The sequence below is a fragment of the Lissotriton helveticus genome, chromosome 5_1 (assembly GCF_964261635.1).
Source record: "Lissotriton helveticus chromosome 5_1, aLisHel1.1, whole genome shotgun sequence".
Classification (NCBI taxonomy): domain Eukaryota; kingdom Metazoa; phylum Chordata; class Amphibia; order Caudata; family Salamandridae; genus Lissotriton; species Lissotriton helveticus.
The window spans coordinates 204705765-204729337 of NC_136065.1; the positions used below are offsets into that span (position 1 = coordinate 204705765).

General features: G+C 41.7%; 1 protein-coding gene across 1 annotated transcript in view; it reads left to right on the top strand.

The window, feature by feature from the left end:
* Positions 1–23573, top strand: part of AKNA (AT-hook transcription factor) — a 225565-nt gene that overhangs the window by 76776 nt on the left and 125216 nt on the right. Inside the window, exons 5-7 of the mRNA XM_078642000.1 lie at positions 9219–9363; positions 14493–14662; positions 15438–15497. Of these exons, the coding sequence (XP_078498126.1) occupies positions 9219–9363; positions 14493–14662; positions 15438–15497 (375 nt within the window). The remainder of the gene's footprint in view (positions 1–9218; positions 9364–14492; positions 14663–15437; positions 15498–23573) is intronic.

Below are 23573 nucleotides of genomic sequence, written 5' to 3' on the forward strand. Positions count from 1 at the left end.
ACTATATTTCCTACAACACATTTGCCCCACTACCACATACTAACATTATAAATAACGTTTTTGTATATATTTATTGCTTTTAAAACCAAATAGATAAAAAGCAATGCCATTTACAATACCAACAACTTTAACCTTTGCTACTGCGAGACCTATTGCATTGCAAATGCTTGTTTTTCTTCTATTTGAAGATATGAATGATGCACCCTGAATGATGATAATTTTTACATAAAATTTCTTTGAACCTATTTCCCGTGTAGCATTATCTGTTCTGAAGAGTATTTACCATTGTGCCAAAAATTGAAGTGGCTAAATAAGTGTACAACAGGTTGTGATTTATTCAAATTGATTTCAAGTTTAAAGACTTCTGCTGGTCAATTACCTGTAATTTATATATCAACGAATTCCCTTGTTGGCAAATATTTAAAACCATTTACAGCCCAAGCTCACAAGGGTTTATTGGGTCACCCACTTCGAAAATCATTATTACCAATCTGTCGCAGAATTAATCAAGCTAGGAATATACTGAGCTTGGACTAATAGTCCTCTGTCAAGACAGAAACTCACAAACTCTACCACATCTTCGATTGAAGACTATCCAATCTGTTGGCATATCTGACTGCTGAGAAATTGTCTATCTCCCAAAAATGTAGTATACGGAGATATGTGCCCATTCAGCCTCTTGACTGCAAAGAAAAACACTAATAACTCTAAACAATCTATATGTCTCTCTCTCTGACTGCTTTCCTCCTGTCTCTGTCTCTCGAGTACTTTCACTCAAACCTTCTAAACTTTCATCCAGCTCTATTTCCAATTGTAGCAACTCCCCAAATATTGTCTGCCCATTCCATTCCTTCATGTTCACTACGCACCAGTTGAACTCTTCACTGGCTTCCTGAGTTAACTGGATCTTTTCTGAATATCTCTTTCACATTCTCATAGAAGATCTTGTTACCCTCTAAATGGCTCAATAATGCAACTGATTTGGGAATATAGCTTGTATTGATGACAACAACATTAGTTGCAAAGGACATCCGAGTAACCTCCTCAATGAGAAATCTTCATATCTCTCCGAAATGTCTTGAACTTAACCCGAGCAACATCAACACTCCTTCTGCTGCGTTCACATCACAAACCCATCCCCTGAGATGGAATCAAACTTGACTTTTTCTAATTCCTGACAAATCTAGTCTCTTTTTTACTGCCACTTTGGTGTGTCTTACTACTTTATTCATACTTGAACCATAATCAAAATATCATCCAAATAGAAAATTAACCTCACCACATGAGACCTCAACCATGCTACCAGAGGCCATATCACCTTCATAAAGCACCACAGTGCTGATGGAAGGCTGAACAACAGACTCTTAAATCTCCTTATTTGTCCTGCCTAACAAAACTGCAATAATCCTGAGGATCCCTGCAAATTAAGATTGTTGAATAGGCATCCTTCTAAACCAACCAGGGTAACCAATGTCCTATCCATAACATGTCTCTTAGTAGATGCATTCCTTTCATCTTGAAATGTCTGTACATCACCCAGTCATTTAAACTCTTCATATTTGTTAATGGTCTCTTTCCTTTGTCCTTTTTCTCGGGCTGGGAAAATATTGCTCACAAAACACTGCTCACAGTTCTGACATAAGACAATCACCACTTTTTCACTTAACTAAACTAAATTCAACAGTCTGCATTTGATTTCTCTGAAAACCAATTCCCTTGGAGGAGCCTCCTGCATTGACACCCTGCAAATTCTATAGAATATCCTAAAAACTGGGCAACTTTGCCACTCAATTTTAAAGAGATACATGAAAGTCCACATTCTACACTCTTCCGTTCCTATCACTTCTCTCTCCTTTCTCTGTACCCATCTGGAGTTGAGGCAAGAAGGACAAAGTCTGATTTTATTAGGGTCTATATCCTTATAGAAATGATGTACAAGTAATTCCTTGTCCTCGGCTGGGGAACCCACCCTTACCAAATGAGCCCACTAAAATGTTGCTCTTTTAATGTCTCCAACTCATCATCATCTAAAATCTTACATTCCTTGACTGACAAAATCACCTCATCACCATCCAAATCAGATGAACAGCGTAATATCACAACTACACCACAGTAGGAATCATCACAGAAAACATATATATGCTTCCTTTTTTCTGCCTTTTTAGACACATTCAGCTGTCTACCTTTCCCTTATGTTCCCTCAAAACACCCACCTCCCCGGCCTTTACAGGACCATCGTATTCTCCCAAAGTTGTCCTGTTCCTTTTTATATTGTCTCTTTACAGGTTTGCCATTCATATCCTTGTCCCTCGAAGAAGGACCAGAATCACTGCCCAAAATCTTTCGTCATCCATCAAATGGGACCCCAAAATCTTTCGTCATCCATCAAATGGGACCCCCTGGACTGCCAAACCACTCTTGCATCTTCGAAGAAAGCTTATTAGTCAAACATCCATTGCCCTTTTAACTGACGCCTCCACCTTATTATCCAAATAATTATTTTGCTGCCCTTCCTTTGTGAATCCCACCACATTTTAAAATTGACAAGAATAAACTCCATCCATTGCTCAGCAACCTTCTAATAATATCCCAAAATGTGGCTGAATCAGTCATAATGCAGGCCTATTAGTGGCGCCAAACCTCCAAAATTATAGAGCTTTTCTGTTCTACAGCTTTTCTGTTCTTTGAAGAATTAAGCTTGCTGTCTCTAACATGTTCTTAAAACAAACGCTTCCTAGCCAAACAAACCTAGGCCCACATGCATCAAGCATTTTTGCAGTCGCAGACGGTGCGATTCCTTAAAATCGGCCGTTTGCGAATGCAAAAGTGCTTGTTGGGATGCATCATGCCATTTTAGAAGTCGCATCTTTTTTACGATTTCTAAAATTGCGTTAGCATTTAAGAAATCGCAATTGTGCGATTTCTTAAATGCTATGCATCATTGTAGAAAAATATGCGTTTTTTAAAATTGGAAGTGCAAATTACCACGAAGTTCAACTTCGTGGTAAATTGCGAAATTGATAAAAAATGCACAAAAATGCATTTTTTAAACTGTAAAGTTACACACACACATGTCCTTAGGACATGTGTGTATGTAACTTATGCTGAAAAGTACATTTCAGGGGTGCATGGGGGGGTCCTTTGGACCCCCCCCCTGCACCCATGAAATTTTCTAAGTGCCACTCGCAATTTCAATTGACTCCTATGGGCCTTTTGGCCCATAGGAATCAATGGGAATTGCGAAAATTAAGTTAAGAAATCGGTATTTCTTTGGGATTCGGTAAAAAATGCGATTTTTACCGAATCCCACAAGAATACCGAAAATATTGATGCATATCATTTTGCATTTCTTAATTTGCGATTCCTTATTTTTCGCAAATTAAGAAATGCAAAAAGACACAATGATGCATGTGGGCCCTACTCTCAGCAACGACTGACCAACCATTCCACAAAGCAGACATGCATTTTCCTCGCTGTGCTCAAAGTACTTATCAGATCATGAGAAGCAATCAATTCTTGTTCTGTGGTTTTAAAGCGTTTGGAATGTTGCTAAGGTTTCAGAATGTTCTTAAGTGTTTGCTGCTGTTTGGGCACAATAAAGGAGGGTATTATTATTTTAGCCTCTGTGCCTTGTCATAAAAGTATGAAGGATACACACATGGAAAGGGAGATATTTCCTGTTCTAATTCCACTTCAACTAATTGAGAGAAAGTGGATAAATGAAGGGTGTGGGCATTTACAAAGCTCAGTTGTCCAATTACAGTATCCACAAAATGCAGCTGCTCGTCTGCTTTTAAATATCCCCAAAGGTCATTCTACCTCAGCAGGAATTAGAGCATTACATTGGTTCCCCTTTCAGCAATGAGTGTAGTTTAAGGCCCTTTGTCAGGTCCATAAGGCACTTTATGGCGGCGGAGCTACTGACATCCCAAAATTGTTCCCAAGGTATGTGCCTATGAGGAACCTAAAATCAACTAATGTTGGTCTTGTTCAAACTCCCAAATTTCGAAGAGCTAGATGGGGTGGCAGGAGCTTTTGCTACCGTGCATCCACGCTATGGAATAAGATGCCAACTGTCATGAGGCTGCAACCTAACTAGCAGCCTTTTAGGAAATGACTTAAATCCTGGCTGTTTCCCTCCTAAATTAGCTACATCAACATGCAGAGCACCACTGTCTTGCCACTTTCAGCACCAAGACGCCACCGCATTCAAGCGCTTTATAAATGTAATTTTCATTTCATTTCAAGGGCGTGACATTTACTATTCTCACTCCAATCCAACTAAAACTGGAAAAAGTGCATAAACAAAAGTGACTAGACTCACTTCAGTCAAACAATAATTGTAGAAGTTTGATAAATTAAAGTAGAATGGATTTGCTATTCTAACTCATTTCTCACAAATATTAGGTGAAATGCATTCATTGGAGAGGTCTATTTACCATTCTGACCCCAGTCCATCAAAAATTGGGTCCAGTGAATAATACAACGAGGGTGAGATGTACTATTTTAACTCCAATCTCACAAACATTGGTGGAAGGCATACATATGCTGTGAGAGGATGATATTTACTATTGTAAGTCCAGTCCAGCACATTTTGAGGAAGGTATATACATTTGGATGATCACAATTTTACTCTTAATGGAATGTAAACAAACTATTTCAATTTTAGAATTGTTTGGGGATGGTGTTGAAATAAAAACATTTTTCAATTTAATAATAATGGATCACAAATACTATACTTTAATTTCGAAACACATACCCTACCATTATTGCATGGTATTGTATATAAAAGAAATGAAACTGCAAAAATTACAAGTATAACACATACATTCATATACACATGTTTTCATATTTTAAAATAACATTACCCTAAATAAATATACTACAGTATGTTTTTTATAAATTTCTAACCATTAAAACCACAAAGATATAAAATAAAACGTTGAAAGTATTAAAATAATATTATCAACACATTAGCTGCTACCCAAGTAAACATATAACCCATAGTATAACCATAAAAAACACAGCCCAAAATACATGAGTCCCACATAGGTATGTAAATTAAACAATTAGAAAATCATTTACTATAGTAACAATTGACAACATATTTATTAAATAATGTATAAATACCCTCAAAACTATAAACCTCCAAAAGATGCCCATTTTTTTAAAACAACAAATACCACATATATATGTGCGCACTCTAAAACACATTACCCACCCTATATTCCAATAAAACCCCAAAATGTAAAACATCTTATACACCCTAAATTAATCATCCCCAATTGTTAAACGAACTAAAACGTATCTAAATAATAATGTATTTTGAAACCGTTGTAATAAAATAATTATTTATGTTTAATAAAACACTATCCACCCCAACGCCCAAGATAATCCTCAACTGAAAAACATTAAATTAAAAGGTAAGAACCAAAAAATATAAAATAGCACATATCAAAACAATTATTTTGTAAAAAAAAATATTCATACACATTACAATTATGCCATTAAAAATGATTATATTAAATGCCATGATATTTAAGAAAACAATGCTTTAAACCTTGATATTTATGGCAAAAATCAAAAGCACTGTACTCACCCGAGGGAACATAGACTGTATTTTTTTATTTTTATTTATTGCACTTTAGGAAGCAGGTAATACAATTCCCGCTATGTTGTTACTTCAATGGAAATGCTGCACAGGCTGCCTCAAGCACCCTTTAACCACTTCTTCAGTTAATGGCACACTAACAAATTGAAATGAAAACAAATAACTGATTGTTTTCACCTACAAAAAACAATAACAGAAACCTTTATCTGTAACAATGGTATCACTTTCATAGGTGGTTGGCAGGAAGATGTTCTACTGTGTTCACGCTAATAATATTGGGGCCACGCCCGATAGATGTGTCTCTCACTCCTCTTCAGGTGAGTAATATTCAGTTAGACAGAGAGCATTAGGAGTCAGGCAAATCTGTTGGAGAATTTCTTATCTGCAGGTGGTGATAATGTTAAGCCTTGCCCTTGTATCCCTAAGTCAGCATACGCAAACAACGACTGGTATTCTACAGTGGAGAAGTGTGGCTCAATGGTTAGAGCAGGCAGACCTTGATGCAGAGATCTGGCCAGGGACCAGGGTTCGATTCCCGCCTCGGGAGTCCGGCTCATTAATTCCCCTGACTGGATATTCTCGCCTCAGTACCTGTTCTGATCATGGGTCCCACGCTGCAACTCTGGGCAATAGCTTGCTTAGTCTCCACAACGGCCCCAAAAGCGCTGGGATGCCTGGCTGCACCTGGGGGGTGCCCAGGAGTAGACATTTCCCAGGAAAGCCAGGAAGGGTTCCTAAGCGGTATACGGACAGCGCCGGGACACCTCCGGTGGAGGTAGCTGTGCGCTTTACAAATTCCGACATTTACATTTACATTTTACAGTCATACTATTATTTATTATTCAGTATTTATCTATAACTAGTGTATCAGAATTAACATAATTATTATTAAATCCAGCAGTTACTAGGCAAACAAAGGTAAATGTTAGATTGGGCCCAATTACATTTAATGCACATCCTAATTATTATTCTATTTCCTAACAAAAGTGATTAAAATGTCATTCATGCATCAGTTACGGCTGTATTAGTTTACTAAGCTTATATTATGCCAAATAATGTAGTGTCCCGTAGAATCATATGTTGTCTTTGAGTCATCAGTTGGAACACAGTCATTCAGCGTGTACCTCCAGCAACAGGTCTGAGTTTCTTACTTCCCGTGCACCAGTACCTTATATGCCTTTATCATCAATGATGTCTTATGGAATGAGGAGAGGCTGTCCAGGCTCGGCTCCTACTTTGCTATAAAAATGTACAAACAAAGCCCCATTGCAGAAGCATGCAGAAGCTACCGAAGTGAATGCTACTTTTATCTCTTCTCTAACCAGACTTAGGGCTTCATTACGAGTTTAGCGGTGCAGGAGCGGGACTGCCCCACTCCAGCACCACCAAACCCACGGTTGAACTGCCCGCCAGATTAGGAGTTTCCTCTTGTCTGGCAGGCGTTTCTTTAGCTTTCCCACGGTGGGGCCTATGAAATAGGTACCGCAATGGGAAAGTTGAAATCAGTAGAGGAAGATAATGCAGTGTTGAGTTGGTCCAGATAATCTTGGTGCTCCTGTTTCTTCCAGCTCCTCAGGTGATTGCGACTCACTGTTTGGATGTGTTCTGTGTCTGTAGCTCAGTCTCTTCCATATACCATTCTGTGCACGTAAGGTGCAAGCGAAACAATGAGACATAAACATACACCACAATAAGTTCACCATATGCAGCACCATGATTTATGCACCCACTTTAACCCAACCACCATCTCCTCAAGAGAATGTGTGCTTTTTGTATTGTTAAACTTTTTTTACTTTAAAGATCTGGAAAATCCTCCTCCCCATTCGTTTTTTTCTTTGGATGTCAAAGCGATGCATTTTTCAACACTTTCATTTGAACCAGAATGGGTTGGAGAGTTTCTCTGTTTTCTTTACTCAGCTCAATGTTTCTTGTAGATCCCGGCCACAGGAAACCATTTGGGATCTAGAAATATATAAACGTACACCCATAGGGCCAAAGGAATAGGGGTTGTCTCAGCATTCCCTCATCCTGACCAGTTAAAAACCATGGGTCAGAAAAGAGAAGCCATGCAGGTCCAGATGCTGACATTAACATCCGAGCAATTCCTATAAATGTTATTGGATACTGTATTTGGTCAATGTTGTTGAATGCTCTTGAAGTTCTAAATAACACCCAATAAGCAACATCTCTTAGTATCCAGCACCTGCAAGGCATCATAACAAGTCTGTAAATTAGCTATCTTCATGTTGTAGCCAGAGTATACGTCAGAGTAATATCTTATTGGATGCACTATGTTGTGTCAATATCAAGAAAATGTTTTTTCAAACTCAATATGCAAAGTGTTTAAGGTACCTGGAAAAACTATTTGTGCAATATAGACAATAGTTACATAAGATCATCGAAGACTTCATACATTACAATGGGCACTGACAATGGACACAAGAAAGGAACCAGGATACATTCTTGACTCTGTGGCATCTATTATCGGAACAATTCTGTAAGGACTTTCACAGCATCAACACCAGTAGTTTCCCCGTGGCCTAGTTCCCAGTAGGCACCAATAAGCAAATCTAGCATGTTCAACGTTTGTTGATCAAGAGGAAGGTTTGTTGATTATAGACTTTTAGAAATTGTGGAACATACCAGAACTTCAGCACTGCAGACCAATATGATTCCTTTAGAGAGCACGTGCTATGGAAGGTGATGCAGTGTAGCCTGCTCAACCAACCATATACACTATCTGAGCCTATTCATATTGCTCCCACCTATGAAGATAAATGTTGGGTTGTTCTCTGGAAGTATTTCTTGTAAAGGTGAGAGTAGAGTTCAGTCTACAGGGCCTTTTCAAAATGGTACTTGAAGTATGTTCACTTTAACATCATCTTCATCTTTTCTTTATCACGGTTGCTAGAATCGGTGGCACTAACATGGGAAGATGGCTGCCATAGGGCCTGATTTCGAGTTTGGCTGATGTCTTGCATGGTCACAAACATGACTTGATATCCCATCCTCCTTATCACAAGTGCATAATATCTGATTGCACTTGTAATAAGGTGGGGGAGTGACAGAGTATCCCATCCTCCGAATTCAAAATCAGACTCTAGTTCCCTACTCATTGGGCCAGTATGTCCTCATTGACTCTCCTGTAACTACATATTTCATAGCTCATAGATGGTGTGGGTTTCACAAGCTTCTGATACTCCCTTCATGTTAATTTCACTCTCCTGTTCTATAGCAATCTGCAACTTTTTTAGTTAGATTCGTACTTACATTTCTCCATTTGAGAACTGGTGCTACATGTAAGTAACTTTTTCATACATACTCTTTCATATGTCAGAGCTACTGACTGTACAGGGTGTGCAAGGCGCCTCTGACATACAATGTAACTAGGGTACTGTTATTACATTTCCATCCAGAGACAGTAACTGTGGTATAGGATTTGAAGGAGCCTACGCAATTGTTTGAATAAGTCAACATTCTTAAATGTCAAAAGTCTACTTCTTGGTGGTGGACTTGTGGCTGGTTCAATGTTAGTAGAAGGGATGAATACTCTTGTTGAAGACTGTTATCCAAAATATACTCAAGACACTTTTTTTCATATTGTTAGGTTAACCTGTATTCTGATCCACCAAAGCCGAGTCACAGTGTTCAAATGGGAGCTGTGTCTCAGGGGTCAAAAGTCATGGCTTTCACCATCCCTCATTCCCAAGTGGCACAATTTAGCCAGAGCCCGTCAGAGCGCCCGGAGCCAGGTGAGTAGGAGCTGCACTATGAATCTATTTATTTATGGATTTATTTATTTTAAGCAAGAGTCAGTCTGTGTTTCAGGCGTTTGGTATTTCCATATTGTGTGGGTTTTGCAGTGAACGTTAACAAAGGGGATGAAAGAACCTAACCCAAAGGTAGGCATGAAAGGCATGGCAAACGTTGGCTGAATGATATTTAACTTAATTAAGACACTCTCTACCACATGTAAGCTGCCCGTACCTTCACTTTTAAGCAACTACAAAAGTGTGATATTGAAGGGGTCTGCAGACTGCTCTTAATCTGAAAGGAGGTAACACACTTCCTAGACTTGCTTTATATTCCTATAGCCCAGCATATAATATTGTGTAGTCCAACACAGCCCCCCTTGCTTCCAGCCAGGTCAGGCTTTATATGGCAGACATGCTCCAGCTATTTACACCTCATTTAATTGTAGGATGCGACTGAACGAGTTCTCCCTAGGAACCTGAACATACTTGATCTAACCACAGCATAAATATGTGGTACCACTGAAGGTGTTCTCGTTAGCATCTTACTCTATTTCTGTCTGTTTATACCATGCCATACATTTTTGTTTTGCCAGTGGCAGCAGCATCCTTTATTCATCACTTATAGTTAACCTCAAAGACCAGAGATTAGGTGGGGTTATGTTGGGATGGAAATGTCTCCGGTGTCCCCTGCCTGACTCTGGAGAGTGTGTATCCCCACTCTGTCTCTGCAGATTTTTTATTTTCACTTCATTGAACACAACAGTCACACATGTACCACTGAGGACCACCCCTGAAAGTAGTTGAGACCCCACAGCATGGCTCTGAGATTGGGTGGGTCACATACACTGCACCTCTCCTTTTGAAAATGACATCTGTCCTCTCCCTGGGCAGAGAGAGACTGCCAATGGCGCATCAATGTTTATAATGGAAGGGACAGACCCTTTTGTCTGTTACCTCCCAGGGAGATGGGCTTTCAGACCTTTCCTGTAAGAAGATCTGCTAATTTCAATTTACTGGGACCTTTACTCCATTCTTGTGCAACATGGGTGGAGAGTGTATGTTCATTGTGCACAAAAGAGGTAGGATGAGTGTGTGTCTTAAATGCTTTAGTGTGGGTGGTGCCAGATCCCATAAACCAACATGGGAGAGAACATTTCTGTGTGCAAGGAGTAGGAACTTTGCTTTCTAGCTTCTGTTTAATGGTACGAACAAACCTGAAACAAGGCTCTGCAAGGAAAGCCGAAGACTGTTTGGAAGAAGGAACTTCCTCGTGGTTGTGGTGTATTTCCGGACTGTATCCCATAGAGAAACACCTGCCAATAGAATCCTCAGCCGAGCCTCCTGGTGTCTACAAACTGTGTGAAGGACTTGTGGTCATGAGCTTTTATGGAAGGGCTGCCTGACTTTGCCTTGAAAGAGGAAGGCAACTGGTGCACATGGGTGAAAGAGTGTACCCCTGCAGGAGAACATTCTGTCCAACCCAGTAGCCTACTGTCTGAGAGGGCTGTGCAGAGGGATCAAGGAACTCTCTCTACATCATCACTGTTAGGCTAAGATGGAGGATCAGACCTACAAGCCACTGTGCCAAGCCCCTGGGTTCGTGAATCCAGTGTATGCCCCTGTTTGCCCTTAGTGGGCCATATAGGTCCTCTTCCGCAGGACTATTGAGAAGATTTGCAAATATTGTTGAACACTTTCAAATCTAACAAACAGCATCCACGACTGTGCCACAGTTGTGCCTTGTGTGCCTTCTTTGCGCAGAGTTTCAAAAAGGAATACAATGTGGGCTTGATTAGAAGGACCTATCTGATTCCAAAGGGATCAGATCTGCAAATGGTACTGAAAACAGGAGGTACCAGTCTAATCAGAATTATGAGATCCACATGATATCGCACATCTGTTTACAGAACTTTACACTGCGAAAAGCAGTCAAAGTGTCTGGTTAAAAAGTCCAGTGGTTAATGAGGAATTACAGGGCTAATTGGACCTGGAATACAAATTCACCCAGAAATTCCTCATTTCTCTGGCAGTCCTCAGGGTTCAAGTCAGAACCTCAGGACTGTGAATAGTGTTGTCTAAGGGGGGTGCAGAATGTAATACTCCTGCATCCAGGGCAATTTTAAGAAGGCCCTACATCTTCCCTTGCCAGGTCTGCACATTATTTCTGTTGTCAAAGCCTGCATGCATTAAGCAATTGATTGTGAAGAATGCTTTCATAAAACATGTAAAAGCAACAAATGATGGACGGAATGCTGAACAATGCAAACATTCATCACCCTGCCACCCCAGTTTGGACTCAGCCATATGCAGATCAGTCTTGACCCTGCTCTTCATGGGAGCAGTCCAGCTTGAGCTGCCGAGCCAGACCCTTCCTGGACCAGAAAAAGCACCCTGGGACCGGTTTCGGGACATCACCCCTTATCAGCAAGACTAACTTGAATCCAGTGGCGCAGTGAGCACGGGATCTATGTCTGGGCATACCCTTCTCATGTAGGGCGACAATAACAAAAGGAACTAATGATGGAAGGAATACTGAACACTACAAACATTCACCCCAGGCACAAATATCTGGGCTTAATCAATCCTTCTTTTGCTCACCAAGCCACCCTAGTTTGGACTCAGCCATATGCAAATCAGTCTTGACCCTGCTCCTCATGTCTAGCACGAACTGCTAAGCCATGTCCTTCCTGGACCAAAAACAAGCACCCTGGGACTGTCTTTGGGGGTACAAGCCCTCATCAACTAGGCTAGCTTGGGAGCAGGGTCAAGACTGATTTGCATATGGCTGGGTTTAACTGGAATGGCATAGGGAGCAAATAAATGATGGATTTAGGCACGGATCTCTGTACTTGGGTGAATGTTTGAGATTGTTCAGCATTCTGTCCATCAATTGTTCATTTTGCATTCATAAAACATGTAGGCACTGTTTTATTAATTGGGAAGTACCCTTTATCACAGTCTTTAGGCAGGCGATGGTTTATTGTGAAAACCTGCTGTCATGGACAAAAGGCAATTTCTTATTGTTTATGAAAACATTTTGTAAATGACGATAGGCAGTGGTCTATTGATTGTGACAAACTTTGGCAAAGCCAATTGGTAGTTGCTGATTGATTATGAAAATCCGTTGTCAAAGGCAATAGGCAGACTGCTCATGATTGTGTAAAGTCTGTATGACATTGCTTGTTTAGTCAAGCCCATTAATATTTACATGGATCGTGTTTGGATGTGTATTAGGTCTAATGCAGAAGCACTGGCTAGATCAGCAGCATTGTTTAGTGATTTTATTGCTGCTGCTGAATTCTGAATTTCGAATCCATGCCACCGCCACAAGTAAGCCTTGGAACACTTTGCCTAGCTATAGACGGTAAAGTGCTAAAGGTGTGTACTTACTGCTTATACCTAGGTCCAATAGTAAGGTCACCCCAACTTGCCTATGGCAAAGGGCTCAAACTAATACAATGAAGATAAGTAACCCCCTAATTGTCATAGAAACCCTCCAAACTACTTCCTACAGGCCCTACCGAACTTGCTCCATGGCGCTCTGCAAATTTTCCTGGTAGTATAAGGGATGGTATTGCTACTGTCCTTCGTACTAGACAATTCTATTTTTCGCAGCCCAGATTGATGTACTGTATGATGGGTTGTGCCCCCCAGTTCACCACAACGTGACGCAAAGAAGTTGGCGTTCTGGAAATGCAGCTTTTTCGGGCATTGTGCATTGTAAATTACATTGCATTGTTGCATTATGCCAAGAAGCACATGGCCACATTTTATCAGTACTTTGCCCTGGTACCTCTTTCCATCTGCACACACAAGTCAGAGATACACACTCAAGATGCTTTGGGATAATGGGTTCCAGACCAGGGTGTGTGGAATTTCCGGATGAAGGTGTGTGGAAAGGAATGTTTAGTGGAGAGGCGTGAAAATGTCAGACAGGTATGTCTGGGCAAAAAGTGTCTAAGTGTGAATGATTCCTGGGGAGGCGTGTGGGCGATGGAGATTTCTGAACGGATGTATGTGTGGATGGATTTGGTAGAGATCTGGATCAATAAGTCTGCTCCTTGTTGCATAGGCTGTGTATTTAAGACAGTTTTCTTGGGACTGTGACATTTGTAGTTATGAGTGTTCTTTTCACATTTGCATTTATGAGCACACAGATTGAGCAGAGGTGCTTTTACAAGAACATTGTCTGGGCAAAGAGTCATGAGAGTACTGTTTGAAAAGAGGTGTGTGGTTTTATGAAAGATCTTGAAATGTCCAGTACTTGCATCTGATGTGTGTTTTGTTAGAGTGGTGCGACAGATTCATTTGCGGGAATATTTTTTATAAAGTAATGACAATGCTTCCCTTCGACAGAGATGGAACAATTGGTTTTCTGCAAAGATGTTTCTCTAGTATATTGTTTTTCCATTCAGCATCTTGTGAACTTCATCCCTTCAACATATGGTCACATCAGTTGAAACATAAGCAAAAAGGAAGCTACCAGTTCTTGCATCTCTAAATATTTATTTACAGTAACAAACTAACCAAGTTATTAATATAATGCTAGAGTCAATTTAACCATGTTATTAATATATTGTTAAAATCAGTAACTTGTGAATTTCTTTATGATTCGCTTGTTAACATCACTACGTTTGAGGAGAGAGTTCACACAATAAGGAGTTTCAGAAAGATTTTATGCTGGAGACCGAAAGATCACTGTCCTTTAACAATGTTAACCCAACACTAATATCCGTTTCAGCTCCAGTAGGCTGTGATCTCCTATCCCAATTCTTTCGTAACCTCAACAAATTCAGAAAGAAGATCGCAGACTATTGAAACGTTGAAAGATTTTATGCTGGGTTTGGAAATATCAGTTATACAAACAGTTTTCCACAGGCAATGATATCTGTTACAGATTCAACTTGCTGTGAAAATCATTTTCTAATTTCATCGATGAGCATTAATTGATCCAGAGGCAGAAAGTAATGTTTAACACATGTTCAAGTCTATGAAAGATTGAGCTCAAGAGGATGGGTTTACAAGATGGCTCCTAGAACTGGGCAATGTATATTTCTCCGATTGCTAACTGGACACATAGTTGTGAGACTGCTCATGATTTCTTGATCACACTTGTTTTATTTCAGAGTCTCGCCCCTCAGAAGGCGAACGCACTGCTGCTCCCCAGCCACCCCCAACACCCCCACAAGCAGACGATGTGTCTAGTGCTGATGAACTTCGTAACGGTGATGAGCCCTCTCCAGGAGAGTACCTGACGCAGACCCTTGCAAGGCAGGCAGAGAAATTCCAGAGACAGGCAAGTGCTGTCTTTTAAGGAGGCTGATTTATCCAAACTACAATCACCTATGCTAATACTTTGTTGAGTTTATTTTCCAGTGGCTATAAAAAGTTGGTAAAAGTTGATAGTGGTGTGGCTAAGAGTTTATGGTGAGTGAGTGAGTTAGTAAATGAATGGTACCCACTTCCATAGCTCACTATTTTGTAGAGTTGATCTGAAACCACTGTGATCTGGTAAAGTGAGTCTCTGGATTGCACACTTGGCTTATATTTGATGTGTGTGCTAAAAAAACTCCCAAGAAGGCTGCAGAATTCAGATATCAGTGGCCAGAATCACTCTCCACCTCCCACGCTGCACTAGTCACAGAGCATCCGAAGGAGCTCCTCGGATCCCCATTCACAAATGAGCACAATTCTAACTCTTCATTATTCAGCTCTTCATCACTTTCAACTCTCTACATAACACTGGACCAGCATAACTCAACAATTGCATCAGCTTTCACAAACCTTCCAGACACCTCCACTCATCCAGACTCTCACTGGCACAAATCCTGCGCAAACGGAAAACCAGTTCCGGTGGCCAAGCCTTCTCCTATGTGGCTCCTAAAGCATTGAATGGCCTGCTGCTGCTACACATAAGAGCCTCCTCCTCCCTTCTTGAATTCCAGCCGAAGACCTGGCTTTTCGAGCAGTCCCAGTAGGCCCTAGGTGTGGTTAGACTCATACCAGGATGCCCTCCCGGGTTATAATGTGCAAAACATAACATTACAGAACTTTTTTATTCCAACCTATAGGTTGAATCCTTCGAAAACCAGCTCCAGATGGGGAAGTTGTCTCCACAGGAACAGATAAAGGTACTGTGCACACTTCTTTAGTGACTATAAACTCTAGCATCCCTTGTCCACTGTCTGTCTCCACCCTGTATTTTCCTATGAGTCGTATCACACCTCCATGGTTTCTGAGGGATGGTTTCTCCTCTATATTGCTTTTCATTGATGCATTTGTAGCAATTCCCCTCCAACACCACCTATCTTTCCTTCATTGCTTATGTATGACACAGCTCCCCTTCCACTGTGCTTGTGCTATCTCATCATTTCACTGACTATATGTGCTTGTGTTCTGTCTCCTCTTTCCATTGACTGTCAGCTCTGACTCCTCCCCTGCTGTAGCTGTGGTTTTCAAAATATCTTCTCCACTGCCTGTAAGTTTCAGTATGTGTCGCACATTGGATATTAAGATTAAAATCTGTCCTTCTTTACCTCTATGTGCTGGCACCTCTCTTCTGTTACCAGCAAGTGCTGACATTTGTCAGTCTCTGCTTGCTAGTGCTGACACCACTTTTCTTTATCTCTTCCACTACAAGTCTGTGCTCATATCTCTCTTCTGTTACTTGTGAGGATTGACATATCTCCTACACTACCGATGTGTACTGGCACCTCTCTTATATGACTCTTGAGTTTTGTCATCTCTCCCCCAGTGCTTGAGTGTGTTAGTGCCTCACATGTATGAACTAAGAGCTCTGACAACACTCCTCCAGTGCCTGATTAGGTTGACGTGCTCTCCTGTTGCCTGTGATGGTTGGCATATTTCCTCCATTACCTGTGTGTTCTGGTACTTCTCATATATGACCAGTACGTTCTGACATCTCCCATCCATTACTCCATTACCTGTGTGCATTACCACCTGCTGCTATTATTTATTATGATTTATTTTTTATTCAGTTGATTTCTTAAAACCATAAAATACAGCAGCAGTATAAATACAGTATAAAAAACATTCTATAAAAGACAATTCATGTAAAGAAAGGCGACTCAAAAACTAGAAAGGCATATTTAATCTTCCTTTATACTCCATATAAAAACAGCAGCATTTAAAAAACAAACCACGAGTTAGCAAACATCTGTCCCTAGAGCGCTTCACAGTATTAAATAGGGTACCATCTCCAGAGTGGTAGTTGTCAAAACATATTTTACGAGTACTGTGTGTTTTGTTAACTCATCCTCTTCGCTGAGTGAAACCACCCATTCCCTAAATCTCTCCTTACCCCATTTGAGATCTCCTCTGCTAATGCCTTCTGGTTTACAAAAATACCTCCTTCCTCCCCAGGTTAGCACGGAGTCCCTTATATACTGTAACCAGGGTATTTTGAGGCATAAATGAGTGACCAGTAATCCCTCATAACTAAACAATTCAGGGCCAGCTCCTCCTGTGACCATATCCTAATCCAACTCTGCAGTGGACGCAGAGCTGTCTGGTCACTTAGATACTTAACCCTTATCTCCTCAGTCATGCAGTAGGTTGACGTGCTGTGTGGAAATTAGATCACATGCCCTTTGAAATGTGCTTTCCTCTATCTGTAGCTCATTTACTGGAAGATACACCCAAATGTCACTCCCATACAGTACTTTAGATATACGCTTAGCCTCGTAGATTTTAACTAAGGCTTTAAGGGCTCTACTACCCAGCCAGGAAGCAAAGCGAAAAAAAGCTACTACAGACTTCCTAGGCTCCTGCATCTTGGCCTCAAACAAGGGTTTCCAGCTTAATTTTGAATCAAACAATACCCCCAATAGGGAAACTCCGAAATTTTTGCTAAATTATGCTGGTTCAAGGTTAGAATCTTAGTTCTTGTTGACTTGGTTCCCACCACCATAATGTAAGACATGGGGACTTTAACAGAAAGGCCTAAATCTCTCATAAAGCATTTGAAAGGAGTTCAGCAAGGTTTGCAGGCTGTTGGCCGTTCTCTCCATCAAGACCACATCATCTGCGTAAAGCAATACTGATAAAGGATAAGAGCCAATAGATGGATAATCCGCCTTAATGGCAACTAAGGCCTTTTCCAGCACATTTTATGTATAAAGAAAAAAAAGGGGGCGAGGATACACCCATGTCGAACCCCGTGGCTCCTTTTAAAGCTATCCGTACAGGCTGAGTCGTTTTAACCGTGGCAGTAGTTTCTGCATGGCGTTCACGTAAAAAATAAACTATGTTGAGGTCTTGTACTCAAAAGGATTTGCCATGACTAACCCGATCAAATATTTGCGTACGGTCCATGAAGGCCCGGTGGAGTGTTTCAGAATGGTGAATAGTATATTTGCTAATTAGCAATTAAAGAGTTAAACACTGATCTGTGGTAGATTTACCCGGCTGAAAGCCATATTGGGAATCAGAAATAATATTATCATCAACCGCCCAAATTTTCATTCTGTCCAATGACACTCACCCTAGAACTTTAACAACTGAGTCCAAAAGTGATATTTGTCTGGTTTGTCTTTGTCCCCCTTTTTAAAAAACAGGCGGTAGGCTATCAGGACCTGGGGCCTTCTTCCTAGTGACTCTTAATACCATGTACTCTACTAGATCCAACTCTACCCTGACAATCTGATCAATTCAGTTACAAATACCCTGAAAGTGAGTCACCCAGTCGTGGGCAGGAATATGATGACATAGGCTAGGAGCATTCTCCTGGGCAAAGCAAGGTTGGTTAATGATATGCCAGAAGGCTGAGCAGTTTTTAACAGAACTGGTTAGAGCCAATTCTTCCCATTCCTTTTCCCTTAAGATCCATTTCCTTTTCTTCAGTTCTTCCTTACAAGTACATCTGCAAAAGGCAATCTGTGCCCTATTCTTAGGGATTATTTTATGCGTACTTTTTAGATGTGCAAGGTCCTTGAGCAACGAGAGTCAACCATTTTGGGGAGGGAAGGGAGGGTTTTTTATTTGGCAAATAGAGAAGCTCGGCTACCTTTTCTGCAATGGAGCTGAAGGCTGATATGAGCATATGGTCATGGGTAGAAAGATCTAAGCAAGTGTCTCATTCTTTGGTACAGCGATGAAATATGGTGTTTACAAAATGTTCCGGTTCCACCATTGCCCATCTTAGTTGTCTGCCCTGGCTCTGTTTCTGAGGGACTGTACGGGTTCTTAAAGAGGTCCTTAAAGATGTACTTGGCCCAGTCAATGTTAAAGTTAACTGATTATGGTCGCTAAAAGGTTGACAAGAGATACTAAAATTAACAGTCATGGAAAGAAACAAGGCTGATACAAAATAATAATCAATACGGGAGGCACAGGCCCGCCCTATATAAGTTGGGGAAAAAACTTTGTGTAAGATTCTTTCAGCTTATCCATTATAAATTACAAGGTTAAAATCATGTAACCTCATCATAAAACCAGTCCCCTCTTTGGTATGCTCCAGGTAAAGCCCTGGAGTCAGGAAGCACCTTTGAGGGGCATTCAAAACCTCAAGAAGAGTATTGTGTAAATATATATTACCATCACATAAATGTTTATTAAAATATTCAGTAACAATTACATTATTCTGCCCTCACTGGTGCTGGACTAATGAGAGATTATATGTACTCAAACTATGGGTGCTCGATGTAACCTTTGACCATGTTTTCATGTTGTAAATGTTTAACAGGTAGACTACAAAAGATCCGGCAAGTGTAATCTTAAGAGCTTGAATGGTCGGAACCCCTGGATGTAATTCAATAATACGCCCATATATCTCGAGTGAGATCTAAATAATCATTCCCCCTTTGGCCCTGCCAACCGGCGAATGAATGGCTAGGGTAAAGAATGTTTTATAGCCTGCTAAATTAACCCGTTCGGTGCTGATGACAGCTCCCGGCTGTCATGAGTTACGGTGGGCGTGTGCTGATGACGACCGGGAGCCGTCATGACCACGCCCGCGATCGGAATGTGCCGCACAGGCGCGGAATTCCGGCCGCAGCCAGGGGCTTAAAGGTGTTGATGGTCTCTTGCAAACAAATCAAGTGGAAAACTTTAACATATTTAATCCAATTTGCATCTTTGAATTTGGAGAACAGACCTGCGATGTTCCAGCTTATTAACAGAATATCATTACTGCTGGTAACATCAGAGGGTTCTCTACAAGGATAGATACAATGACTTGTAGTACACAGTAAGGCTATGACGGAAGTGAGTAGGGCTGCTTCATTGTCCCGTCAGTCACAGGAATCCAACAGGCTGAAAGGGGCAAACTTATTATGGGGAGGAGGAGGTTGCAAGCGGGGACGACCTGACCTCTGGGGACCAACTAAGAACTAGGGCGTTGGGCTGTCTGATTCGGGTCTGTAGAAAAAGCTCAAGGGAAGAACCTGAATGTTGGAACTCAATAAGCACCTGCAGGAACTTGCTATGGCAAATACCCGCTCTGCCACATTAGCACTGTTAAAATCGAAAACTATGCAATCGCCCTCCATGGACTTCCTATCCTTCCCCATCCATCTGACCCTTCTAACCATATGAATACAGTCAGAAATAGCTTGACCCTAATTCAAATTTTAACCCAACCTGTGAGTCACTTTGTTTTTCAACGAGTTATATTGTTCCTGGCTATTCCCAGTCAAAGGCAGGAAGTTGCCAAGATTACCACATAAGGGGTTGCTTTGAGGGGAGGTCAATTATGGGGCCATTTGATAAACTAGGCTGCCGAACCTCGTTGTACAGGGCTTCATTAGGCCTAGGCCCCGGGATTCCTACCTCAGAAATTTCCTTGTCAGTAGCACCACTATTTGAACAACACCCCCAGTCAACAAGGTATCTTGCATGGGTAGGCGACCTTCATTAGTTTTAGGATTAACCTTATTTCTAAACATGGATAAGTGCAAGCTATCCCGTGTCATAGTATCTACTAAAGGACCATCGACCAATGGCATTCAGGATAACTGCACAACAGCCTGTGGGGAGACACCCCTTATATGCAAGAGAGCTTGCTCAATGTTTTTGCAACGTGATTCCAGCGGAGGTAATTGCCCCCTAATTGGGAGTTTTAACTTTGAAGAAAAAATATCCATATAAGACTGTATTTTATTGTCAATAAAGTCCTCAATAGATTTGCTAACAGAATTGTTCATTTGTTGAGAGGCAGCCCTGGCAATTTGGTCAGACCAACCCTGGGGGGGGGAGGCATTAGGGGGGCAGGTGTGGGTGAAAGTGTGAAGCACTGCTGCTTTTGTTACATGGGGCCAATATTGCGATATTGCAGCACCTCTGCCAAACCAGTGTCCTCCCCTCCAGCCTCCAGGGGAAATGCCTGATACCCGGCACGGTCAGTCCAGCCCTGTTGAGATCATGGGCCATCACCACTGGCAGAATCCGTCCCTTCGTGTTCCTTCCGCTTCCGCTTCCTTTATGGGAGAGAGGGTCAGCCACATGATCCGGGCCATTACCAATCCAGAGTGATCTGTGCCTGAAGATACAGCTGTGGGCCTGGATGGAAATTGTGTTTATAATGGGCCAGTCACCCTGTATTGAGGACCCCTCTGGAGCCATAGCCTCAGAGCCTTTCCCCCTCATAATGGGCCAATTCATCATTCACATGGCAGTACATTCAGTTCTTCACAGAGTTATCTTATCTTACAGGATCCCGGCTGACAAACATGCAGACACACTAGTTGATGTCTGCACCCCAATTGCTCAGGCAGGCTGGTATCTCAAAAGCCATAGGAAAAAGAAGAAGTCAAAAGAATCCTTACTACAGGACCACTTCCCCTTACAACTTCAGGTATACAGAATACTGCTCAGGATGGGAAATGACCTGATCCGGACTCTTGTGCCTGCTGTAGGTCCGGACTTCAGCCGGGCAAGGCCTGCACGCATCTTGCGCTGTGGGATGCTTCCGATGAATTTAAAGCACTCAAGATCAGCCCACATGGGTGAGCCTGGAAAATTGGGGGCTGTAGTCCCACCCCAGTGAGTACGGCTTGCAGGACATAGAAGGTTCAGTAGGACAGCATGCAAGGCTCCTGCGATACGGGATGATTCTGGTGAATTTAAAGCGCTCTGGCGCTCGAGATCAACCCCACAAGTGAGTCTGTAAAACTGGGGAATGTAGTCCCACCCCACCAAACACGGCTTGCAGGAAAGAGCGGGTTCAGTAAAATGGCATTTGAGGCTCCTGCACTGCAAATGTGCTCCAATGATTTTAAAGCGCTCTGGCGCTCAAGATCAGCCCCACGTGTGAGCCTGGAAAACTGGGGAATGTAGTCCCATCCCCAGCGAGTAAGGCTTGCAGGACAGAGCAGGTTCAGTAAGACGGCATAGGAGGCTCACGCGCTGCAGGGTGCACCTGATGAGTTTAAAGCACTCCGGTGCTGGAGATCAGCTCCAATGTGTGAGCCTGGAAAACTAGGGGATATAGTCCCACCCCAGCGAATACGGCATACAGGACAGAGTGAGTTCAGTAAGACAGCATATAAGGCTCCCACGCCGCGGGACACTTCCGATGAATTTAAAGCTCTCTGGCGTACAATATCAGCCCCCAAACTTGAGCCTAGCAAACTGGGGGATGTAGTCCGAAACCAGCGAGTACGGCTTGCAGGCGAGAGCTGGTTGAGTAAGACAGACAGCACACAAGGCTCCCTTTCCTATTGCGTGTGAGGGTTGACATATTTCCTGCATTACCTGCTTGTAGATGCACCGCTTATGTATGTTCTTTGACTTCTGACAACTCTCCTGCATTGCCTGTGCATGCTGGTACCTCTCCTGTATGACCTGTGAGTTCCAACATCTTTCCTCCATTACCTGTGTGCATTGACACCCTTTCCTGTTGCCTGTGAGAGTTGACATATCTCCTTTATTGTCTGCGTTGGGGCCTCTCATATATGATATTTGAGTTCTGACAATTTTACTGCATTACCTCTGTATGCTGGCACCCTCTCCTATTATCTGTCACAGATGACTTATCTCCATCACCTGTGTACTGACACCTCTCTCCTATTACCTGTTTGGTTTGAAGTACCATACACCTGTATGTACTGACACCTCGCTCCTCTTACTTGTGAGGGTTGACCTATCTCCTCCTTCCTGGCACCTTACTTATATGACCTGTGAGTTGTGACATTTCTCCTTCATTACCTGTCTGTGCTGGCACCTCTCATGTCTTCTCCACTACCTTGGTGTCCTGGCATCTACCTATTATTATCCTGTTGATTTATTATCTCTTGTATTACCTGTTGATTTATTATCTCTTGTATTACCTGTTGATTTATTATCTCTTGTATTACTTGTTTGTGCTGACACGCCTCTCCTCTTACTTGTAAGGTTTGACGTACTTACTGCTCCATCACATGTATGTCCTAGCTTCTCTCTCCTGTTGTTGCTAGTGCTGGCACTTCTTATCCAAACATTTGTGAGAATTCATAAGAATAGCGATACAATGATGTCTATATTTTGGCTGTCCAACTGGACATCATCTTTTAACGAGAAGGTACAAGAAAACATGCAAGTGGGGACATATCTATCATAAAAAACGGAAAAGGCTCAGGCAATACAAGAAGGTGTGGCCAGAGAAAATTATAGTTATTAGGCCAACAGAGAATACATGAGAGCACCCTAGCACATATTAATACCAAATATACATTTGTGTTAGAGTGCATAAAGTCGACGATGTTTCGATCCCTTTAACCAAATGCTGGCATCATCTTCAGGACAAGACAAGTTGATGCCTGAGGCAATTGTCAATTGAACAATATTCTGAAATGGGGAAGGGGATGAAAGAGGCGAAAGAGGGAAAAAAGAAAAGGGAAAAGAAGAAAAAGAGGGATTAGCAATGGGGGAATTATAACCAGAGGTTTCAATGTACTAATTATATGTGAATGGTGAGGCATGCTCCAGTTGTATGGGTAAGAACTGGTTGTTTTAAGATGCTACCTGTCTGGGCATGCAGCGGCTAGAAGGGGTAATATGTACCCTGCGGTTTTTTTGTTGTTGGTTTTTTTTGTGTTTTATATAGCACAAACTAGACCAGAAGAAATCAGAGCACTTTACATGACCACCAGTTTCGTTACAGATGGACACATTAATGTATTTTGTTAGGCACGGGGAGATTACGTGATTTGCCCAGAATCATAGGATGTTGAGCGTCGTTGCCGAAACTCGAACCAGGTTCCCCAGTTTCA